This window comes from Pterocles gutturalis, unplaced genomic scaffold (genome assembly GCF_000699245.1).
Source record: "Pterocles gutturalis isolate BGI_N339 unplaced genomic scaffold, ASM69924v1 scaffold21519, whole genome shotgun sequence".
Lineage (NCBI taxonomy): Eukaryota > Metazoa > Chordata > Aves > Pterocliformes > Pteroclidae > Pterocles > Pterocles gutturalis.
This window is the reverse complement of record NW_010128755.1, coordinates 28,431-38,276: the sequence shown is the minus strand read 5'-3', so window position 1 is coordinate 38,276 and position 9,846 is coordinate 28,431. Positions and strand designations below refer to the sequence as shown.

At 48.1% G+C, this 9,846-nt stretch overlaps 1 protein-coding gene across 1 annotated transcript; it reads right to left on the bottom strand.

Moving 5' to 3' along the window:
- Nucleotides 1–367: 367 nt before the first annotated feature.
- HMOX1 (heme oxygenase (decycling) 1) lies at nucleotides 368–6,579 on the bottom strand. Its single transcript, XM_010079746.1, has 5 exons — nucleotides 6,540–6,579; nucleotides 6,096–6,216; nucleotides 3,285–3,776; nucleotides 2,593–2,701; nucleotides 368–1,100 (listed from the first exon to the last, which is right to left on the bottom strand). Exons 1-5 carry the CDS (start codon nucleotides 6,569–6,571, stop codon nucleotides 964–966), a joined length of 891 nt encoding a protein of 296 aa, XP_010078048.1. The 5' UTR covers nucleotides 6,572–6,579; the 3' UTR covers nucleotides 368–963.
- Nucleotides 6,580–9,846: the final 3,267 nt, after the last annotated feature.

The following is a 9,846-nucleotide window of genomic DNA, read 5'->3' as shown; positions in this document are numbered from 1 at the left end:
TGGTCAGGGAGAGCTGTCCTGGTTTAGACCAGCTGAGGGTCCCATCACCTTTGCTTTTCATTGAATAGCAATCTGCTTTTACGGATGGTTTCTGCTTCTTAAAGATGCTTTGTACGCTCACAGAATTTTGTGCCATTTCTAGAAACACAGACCAGCATGTAGGAGCTGAAGAAACCTGCCCGAGCTTGTTAACAGGGTATGGTTAGTGCTGAGTGGGATCAGAGTCTGTCTCTGATGATAGCTCCTGCTTTTGTCTATTGTAATGTCTCTGGAGGCAGCAGCTCCAAAAGACGTAAAACTGTGAGGAAGAAAGACACCTCCTTCCTTCCCAGGAAAGGCTTCAATAATAGGAAACACCAGGCCTGACGACTTTACATTGAAGTTTATTATGTGTATAAATTATATAACCAGACAAGAGAATAACACAGTATCTTAAACAACCATCTTCTGTTTTTTTAAAAACAAAAATGATTGGAAAAAGAATTAACAAAGACCTACTAGTGTCATATAAAACAGTCTATGACCCACAGGAGCCGTGTGGCTCCACAGAAGAAGTAATCACAGTATTATCTATCAGTATAAAAATTGAGCCAACAGAGTTCCGGGGAGCTTCCTATTTCTGAGGAGAGACAGATGTCAACGCTGCATTTCTGATCCTGTAAGATTTTTGCAGGCACTCTGTAAAGCAACAATAATTCTTGACCATTGCTTTTAGCCTTTTCTACCCTTAGTTTCTGGTGATAAAGTTAGTGTCTGTGAAGAGCTCACACCAAGCATGGGAGAGACATTGCCTGACCTCCCTTACAGCACTCTTTGATTTCTGGGGAGAAAAGTCTCCTAATATTAGTGGCAGAGACAAGATCACACTACCCAGTCAGAGGGAATTTCTCTCGCAAGGACTGGGGAAGGTGGATTAGTTCAGGGTGAGGGAAGGCACAAAGAGAAGGTGAAGGTCCTGCTTCTTCACATGGCAAATAAGCCCAGGGCAACTGTTGTGGCTAGGAAGCTGAGTACCAGGATCCACCGCAGCAGGGGAGTGGTGGGCATTATGTCTGTGTGTCTCCTGTTTGTCCTTTCACTTTCTTTCCCAGGCTCTGGACCTTGATCAAATAGGAGGAAAAAAAAAAAAAAAAAAAAAGGATGAGAACAAGTTGAGTCAAGAAGCTTCTGGTGTGCTATGTTTGCTCTCCCCAGTGCCAAAGCAGACCCTGCTGGAGTTGTCAAGGGGGGAAGGAGGAAGCCCAGAGCCCAGTTGAGCTGGGGGAAACAGCAGCAGCACATTCTGCTCTCCCAGGGTGGATGAGGAAGGGAAGCAGCAGACTTAACCTGGGATTCACAAAGGCTTACAACCCCTCTGCCTGTACTTGAGTACCAGCCTCTTCCCTTGTCTCCTCACAGGTTTATTAAATGCACTGCCCAGCTCCATCGAACCCCTGATACGTGCAGAAGACAGCCAAATATTTAAGCCAAAATTTTAAAAGGTATTTTGTCACCTACTTCTCAGATTTAATTGGTTAGACATCAAATGACCTTAAACAGGTAGTCCTTAACACTCCAGATATATAACTTTCCCAGTACAACTTCAGGATGGGATTCCTCATCCAATACTAAACTTTTCTGAAAATCCTCATTTTTTGAGTGTATTGGGAAAGGAGCAGCAAAGTTTCACAGAAAACTTTTACTGCCTTTCCCAAAGAAGTTGCTCTAAGCTTCACTGGCTAGAGATGTGCAAGATGAGGCTTGCTTTTCATTCTTTGCCCCAGGAAAACTGTGGTTCAATCCAGTATACACCAAAATAATCTCCCTTTTAGTTTTAGAATGGGTAGGTCATAAGGGCTTTTTTATTTGAACCACACATTATCAGGGAAACTACCCTCCTCTGTAAACACCTAAGCCTGCTCCTAACTCAGTCCCAAGCCTGACTCCATGAAAAGAGATTGCTTGAGGCCGCTGCTCTGGCTTTGCCCAGTTCTGGTGGGGTGCTTGCCAGTAGATGGAGCTTTTTCAGTTTTGCAAAGCTGATGGGCAGCCTGAAATTTTCACCATGCAGAACAATGCTCATTATTAACCTAGCACACTTTCAAGAAGTGTTTTCAGTAAACATTTCTGAAAGGCAGGGAATTGACCAGAGGAAGATTTAGTCTGAACAGACAGGCCATTCGATAGGGCTGTGTGTCTGGAAGAACCTTCTGTCAGCATCACAGCAATACAGCTGATTTGCTGGGTGAAAAATTGCAGCCTTTGCTTCCGTGAACTCAAAGTCAGCTTTCCCTGTGGTCAAAACTCCTGTGGCTAACGCACCCTATGCTTGTTAGAACCTCAGAGAAGGAGAGGGGAGTCTCTTTTTGTAAAGCACCCACATTGGTGCTATTTCTAAAGAGCCCAAATGTGTCACCCTTGTTCTGTTATGTCTAGAAGATGCTTTGCACACACTAGTGCCCCTCTTTGCACTACCTAGTGATGGCTGGAGAAGAGACAGGACAAGCACCTCATGCTTATTTCCCAGTGGCTTTTACAAAGAAGAACAGAGGAAGGGAGGAGAACAGAACCGCAAGGGGCAATGTTAAACACCAGCCCTTGGAAGTGTCTTACCATGCTCATATGATTTGTTAACACTCCTTGTGCGAAGCTCTGCCTTCGGCTGCACAGGGTGACCGTTCTCCTGGCCCTTAGACACGAGCTCCTGCAGTGCCTCAAACACCTGAGAAGAGGGAACAGTCTCATTATGTGGCCTCCTCTTCTTCTTTCACTGGACCCCTTGCCCCTGCCCCAGGCACTTTAGGAACTAGAGGAGGACACAGACCTTCAATTCAAGTCTCTTGGCACTTTTTGCACAGAGCATAATCTGCCTTTGGGGTCAAGAACATGTCTTTCAAACTCTTTGTTCACTTTACAGGTTCTCCCTGAAGCTTCCAGCTCAGGAGAAGGCGATTACCCTTCTTCTGATGGGAAGGAAAGCAAGGTACCTCTGCATCTAGTTAGCATCCACAGAGGACCGGTGGACCTGTACTATAGAGGTAGGACAGCTAGATAGTGATCCCCAGTCCCAGTATAAGCCCTTACTCACATGGTGGGGGGGAGGAGGTGGGAAAGTTTTTCAGAGACCAGCCTTTTACTGGGCTCCCAGGTTGGACAAGTGTAGCTATCCAGCTCCAATTAGCCTGCCCTCCTCCACAACTTCCCATAAGCTCCACAGCAGAAATACCGGCTTTGCCTTTCCCCTGTAGCTGTTATCTTGTTTGAGAGAAGGTGTGGGCAGACAGGGCTGGCCACTTGATACTCACCTGTATATTTAGCAGGAATACTTTCTTGGCCTCCTCCAAGACTCTTTTCTTAGTGGCAAGATCCATCTCGAGGGCATTCATGCGGGAGCGATAGAGCTGCTTGAACTTGGTGGCATTGGAGACTCCATCGAAGGTGAAGAAAGCCAGCCCTTCTCCAGTGCTGGGCAGCTGGAGGGCCTTTTGGGCAATTTTCTTCAGCACCTGCCCCCCAGACAGGTCCCCCAAATACCGGGTGTAGGCATGGGCCACCAGGAGCTCTGGGTGGTTCTTGCCTATGTAATGAAGCCTCTCAACGTATTTCTGAGTAGCCTCAGGACATGGAATCTCTTGTCTCCAGTTGCTGCCGTAGAAGTACTCCAAGTCTTGCTCCAGGGCGGCTTTCCGGTGTAGCTCCGCCGGAAAATACACAGGGGCAAAAACTGGGTTGTCCTTGTTACGTTCAATCTCTTCCTCCAGAGCAGAGTAGATGAAGTACAAGGATGCTGTAACCAGCTGAAAGAGAAGAGGATGAGGTAAAGTTACACCTGTCTGTCTTCAGGTTTTGGGGACAAATCCTACTAATGAAAAAGTTACTTGTGGGCACACCCAGTGTGAGTCATGCACTTCTGTGATGCTGAAGGTTTCCCATGTGGAAAACAGAGTTGCAAGGTACAGTGAGACGCTGTTTAGCCCTTCCTCTTCTGCTTGAGGCAGCATCAGGTAAGACCTAGGCCATTTTGCAGCATATTGGTCATACTTGCCCTTAAAAGCTGCTGCCTTCCCCTTCAGCTAGAGCCCTGTTAAATCATGCCTTGTCTATTCTCTCCATTCCCTCAGTCAACAGAGAGGGTATTCCCAATGTGTATTTTCTGGTGCATTGTTCAAATCTGAATGCTTCAAGATGTGGCTTCCCTTTGTGGGGCCTTATGAGATGATGACACACCCTGTTTATTTTTCAACACATTCATCCTGTTGGCAGCCCACCATCCTGGGAACTGAGGCACCACCACTCTCCTCGTTCAGACTTGCAAGTGGAGTTGCCTCCTTGGTTGCCCTGAGGAGACAAGATAAAAGGAGGCGGGAAGCACAGCTTGCCACTGAAAGATGCCTTTGTGAAGGAGCGCTGCGAGGCTGTGTGTTCTCCTCTCTATTTTGAAACCATTGTTGTTGTTTTTCCCAGCTTACGCGATACTGTCTTCTATCTGCCAGCTTTTCCATGTGGCATAAGACAATCTAGCTGTGTTCTTTCCTTCCCCGGGCATTCTGTTTTCAGAGGCTATACACATATCTACACCTACACTACCCCTTCCTTACACTGGAATCCCTTATCAGCAGCAAAGGGTAAAACATGAAGGTGGTGTAGTACAGGTGAGTCACATTGGAGTTGGGGGGAGGGAGTTACACTGACGACAGGAGAGAAAGCAGTGAAAGAGTTGCTGTTTCAACTTTTCCCCACTGTGCCAGCAAGTAGGACTTTGATAAGTACACGGGCAGTGGCTTGGTTGTGGAAACAAATATTCAGATTCTGGGGAGTCACGTGTCAGGCCACGTATATAGGTTTGCCAAGAGAGTAAAAAAAATTAGAGGTTTTTAAACAATAAGTTGTTATCCACCTTACTGGAAAAGAAACAAAATACAGGAACGTTGCCTAACAAATTAAGAAAATGCAACTTGACTGGTTGTTTTCAGAGGCAGGTAGTGGTTTAATGGGAAACATGGCTTTTGAAAACTATCATTACTTTTTAAAATCCAGGTCACATCTCACTCATCCTGACAGCACATAAGTATCTTCTAAAAAACTGAGCTGTACTCCTGAAGGCCTGGCTTTTTATGTTATTGCCAACCTGTCTCAAAGTTCACTGCCTAACCAATGCTGCATTTCGAGCAGTGGGAAGTCAGCACCTGAGATTAAATTCATGCTTGACTAAGTATCCTGAATGTGACCTGTCAGAAATAAGTAGTCTTTTTCCTACTCTTGTGGATTTATTTGCCAAGGAACAATCCAGCAACAAAGTAATTAAACCACAGGTTAATCCCTAGCTGTTATTTGCAAGCCCGTGCGTCACATCCTATAGCCTCCCAGGAATTTCTGGTCCAGGTGCGTGCTTTGCTTTTGCTCATGGCATTGTTATGTGGCTCAGATCCCAGGAATCATGTATCTAGCTACGTTAGGCACAGACTAATATTTTCAGATTATTCTCTTTTATCTTAAGAAAAGCAACAGGCTTCTACCTGTTAGTGGCAGACATGGCTTGCTCAAACTCAGCCTGCCTTTGAGTTTTTATTGTTCACCATCTCAGCTCTGGTATCACCCAAGTGACAACTAAAACATTGCAAAGTTCAGTGCCAGAGATGATCCCACAGCCTCACTTTCTCACAATTACATCATTGTTTCTAGCTATAGCTGCTTAGTGTTGTAAATTTAGTATTCTTCCGCTTTTTGGCATTTCAGCCACTCATGTATCTGCACATAGTCATACTTCCATTAACTATCAACAAGCAGGCATTTATAAGAAAGAGAAAAGCAATTACATTAATCCCTTTAACTTATTTTGTCTTTTTATCCTGTTCAGCTTGGCTGCCCATCCTGATATGCACGGTCCTGCCCTGCCTTCTGGCAAGAGGAGCTGCTAGGATCTTGGGGTGCTGGAGTTTGATGAAGAGCATGTTTTGCACGGGAGGTGCCGATACCAGACAGCCGTAATGCAAAGTACCTCCTTCCTTGCACTGTCCCCCTCCTCCCCCCTTCAGTCCCTGGGCAGCCCATCTTATGTAACAGTGTTATCTCCTGGTGAGGAAATCCTATCCCCAAGCAATGCTGCTACAAAGTACCTTAAACTCCTGGAGTGACACCTGCCCCTTCTGGAAATTCTTCATGAATGGAGTGTTCTCTGCCTGCTCATGCACCTCCTTCGTGGCTTCCTTCATGAGCTCTGACAAGTCCTTGGACATCCTGAGGAAGAGCAGCAAAACAGATGTCAGTGCTGTCCCTGTCCACTGGCAAAATGGATCTTAGCTCTCTAGGAAAAAGGGGTGAGCCTGGGTTGGCAAGGAAAGGAGCAGAGCATTCCCAAGTGCCATGGATGGGAACGGGTGAGCACCGGCATCCCAAACGCTGTCCCAAGCAGGGAAGACTGACAGACTCCATCCAGAGGTGAAAGCGGGAGTATGCTGTTCCCTGCAGAGCAGAACAGGAACGGCATGCCTAAAAGCAAGCGAAGAAACACAATACTCCCCTGGTGAAAAATTTCCCTCTCGTTCCCGTCCCGCTCTCACCTTTCAGAGCTGTGTGTCTGGGAAGTTTCCATGTTTCTTCCTTTCCCTGTTGTTTTTTCTTGCTTTGTGCTTTTGTCCTTCCTTTCTCCTCCCAGGACAGTGAAGCCTCTGAGCTGGGCAGCTCGGCTCCTGCATCCAGCTTTATACTGCCAGGCCACGTGAGCAGCCAAACCGCTGAACTCACTGTGAGTACAAACTTCTTGCAACACAACTGCACTTCCCGTCCCAGCCTGGCTGTCACCCTCTCCTCCCTTGCAGCCCCAAGGGACCAGAAGGAAGTCACCTGATGCGTTTTGATAACTAAGCACAAACAAGAGGATGTCCAGCAACTTTCCTTCGAGGGTGCCTGACTCTGTAACCCTTTCAGCTCAGTGCTCATGGTAGGCAGAGCCCAGGTGCTGCCAGAGGTGCTCCTTGTGCTGGGGGCAGCAGGGCTGGACAAGGAGGAGTGGATTTACAGGGCTAATGACCTGGAGCAGGGTGGGAAGCCTCCTCTCCCTACACCCCAGTCTGTGTCCCGGCTGCACCCTGTCTGGGAGGCTAATACAGCACCTGCTCTCATGTGCTTTAGCAAGACTCAGGTATAAAAGTTTTATTTCCCATGACTGTGCACATCTTCAGAGAGTCTCTCAGGTAACACAGTACTTGCTGGCCATGGGATGGGGAGCTCAGAACTACAGGTTAGGAGCATGCCCCTTCACGGCAGGGAGCAGAGCAGGGACCCTGGGGTATGCACCAGTCCTGGGCACCGGGGCTAATCAGTTTCTGTGGCACATGCGTGCACCAGCTCTGGTCTGCAGGCGCCAGAACTGTCCTTGCACAGTGCTGGGCACTGGTGAATAAACCCTGTCACTGTGCACAGAGCCAGCACAGGTGTGCCTGCACTGATGCACAGCGAAATCCTTTCCACACTCCCTTGTGCATGGAAAAAATACTGTCTGATTTGTGTGGCAACTGGCCCCTGCTGTTACCACAGCTGTGTGCAGGGCAAATTGAGGAGAAGCACTCCAAGATACCCAGAAGGCTGGGGTAGTTGGTGGACTGAAAAGATGTGATACAATACTTGGGGGCAACTGAGGAAGTCTGCAGAGACTTTCAAAGGCAAATAATTTATCTGATTTGGGAAAAGAGAGTTGGACAAGGTGCTTCTGCTAGTAGCTGTCTGCTCTGCTGGTGAAGTGGTCAAAGAGGCAGCCAGCAGATGAAGTGGGGCCCTTCATTTCCAACTGTAGATGTGCTGGAAGCAGGGCTAGCCAGGACGGATGATGCGTTGGCCAGCTGTATGTTGGAAAAATCACACATTTTGTGCTCAACCCAAAGAGCAGGGCACTTAAAGCCACCATTCCCTTGCTGCTGTGGGAGTGAGAAAGCCCCATGCTGCTGTCATGTGCAGGGTGGTAGGGAGGCAGAGCCTGGGGAGGAGGGGGAAGGACTGTGGCATCTTCTGCCCATCTGTCCCCTCCAGTCTGTCCACTGTGAGGCTTTGCTGGTGGGTGCTGCCATCTAAGCAGCACACCTTGCATGTCTCCCTGTCACTGCACCTATTCCTGGCCACAGCTGGGTTTGGTGCTATGGGTTAGAAGGCTGTCCTGGAGGAAATATGCTTCCACGTTTGTTTTTTGACTTGAGCAGACATCTGGCATGTGGTGCAGCGCTCAGGAAGGATTACTCAGCGCTTCCACCCTGACTCAGCCAGACTTTTCCTGTCTTGCTTTTGTCTTTTAAAGCAACAGTGCACGCTAGCAAAAGCTGTCACGTTCCACTCCTACCCCTGTGCCACTGCAGACAGCTTGATGCTGGCTTGCTTGTTTTTCTGTAAGGTAAACTAAATGTATCGGGATGTCGGAATCTTTGAAGCAAGTGTGACAAAGCCTCAGACATCCCCTGAGAGAGGGTGCATATGCAGAGCCCATGGGATCATAGGGCTGCATGGCCAGTCCGTCCTGAAGACATTGATGTCCTTTTGCCATAGGGGTGGCTACAAAATGAGCATTCCCCTCTGGCATTGCTCCTTACAGCTCATGTGAAGTTTTCTGTCCTTTTCCACAAGTTCTGTTCTGGCACAGGAAGCTGTAGCCCAGATAGAACCTGTAGTTTTGGTGGAGGGAATTAGGAAATATATGAGAATATGAAAATTAATATTTTTCATTTTATGAATATGAAATAATATGGAAAAAAACCTCTCAAATCCCCAAGCCCTGTCCCTCCTTTCACCTCTGTTCTGCAGCTCTGGTAATTCACACAGTTCCTACCCAAGGACTTTCAGTTTGCTTTCAGGCCTGTGCTTTTGTCCCCTGCCTGCCTGCCTTCTTCTAAGAGGCTGCATGTTTAGAGGCACTCAAAAGGATGTGTCCAAAAGGTCCTTCTCCTTCCTTTCATCCAGGGTTGAAGTAGGTGTAGATGTGAGACTGGGGGGAAGAGAGAGAAGGTGTCTAGTCATGCCACTGCCATTCAAGGTAGGATACTTCTTCCCAGGAAGAAATCCTGGCTTGTAACCACACTGCCCCAGGCCATGGAGCCAATGTACCTCCTTCTGGATCTTGGGGCTTGACCTTCTCCTGGGCTGGTCACAAGAGATAAGGTCTCTACTGCAGCTCACCTCCACTGTGAGCTTTTCCATAGGTGCAGGCAAGCAAGCTGTGCCCCATAACTGATTTATGCTGTCTAGTCTCTAGCTGATCAGGGTTACTTGGGATGGAGCAACTGTGAGACTGGGCCCAGCTCTCCGGAAAGGCCCAGATGCCCCACAGCAAGATGGAAGAAGAAGTGAAAGTGGGGTGTCATCAACTTTTCAGTCACTGGCCCCGGGGCATTTCTGGCCCCATCCAGTGCTCTGCAGCGAGGACTTGTATTGTTTCTGCTGTGCTGTTGCTATGCAGTGTGGCAAGGTTAATGACACTGAGTGTGCCAATGTGCTGGCAGAGATCTGCAAGGGATCATCTCTTCCTAGAAGAGAACTTGGGAAGTGGACATTTGAGAGTGATGCACGGGGAGGGAGGTGCGTGCTTTTAGCAGAAGGAACAAACTGGCTCCCAGAGCAACTCACTTGGACACATTGGGCCACAGGAAAGCAGAGGCCAGCCCTCATCCAGGTCACCAGGAGACACTGCTTGTACTTCATCAAAGCGCCAGGCCTGTGGTACGTACCGTGCCTGCCAGAAGTCAGGTTGTCTCCTACTCCTCCAGCCAGCAGTGGCTGGGTGGTGCCAGAGCTGCTCACTGTGAGGGCGATGTGCATGGGCACCTGTGAAACTGCCCAGGAGACTTCTAGTGATGGTGAATCAAGTAGCCTCAGGCAAGATATTTG

Excerpts from the sequence above, each read along its gene's own strand:
- HMOX1 (XM_010079746.1), bottom strand. The coding sequence starts at position 6,571 with ATGGAAACTTCCCAGACACACAGCTCTGAAAG. Across the intron at positions 3,777-6,095 it reads TGTCACTCCAGGAGTTTAAG|CTGGTTACAGCATCCTTGTA; the intron begins GTACTTTGTAGC and ends CTTCTCTTTCAG. Across the intron at positions 1,101-2,592 it reads TAACAAATCATATGAGCATG|GTCCAGAGCCTGGGAAAGAA; the intron begins GTAAGACACTTC and ends TATTTGATCAAG.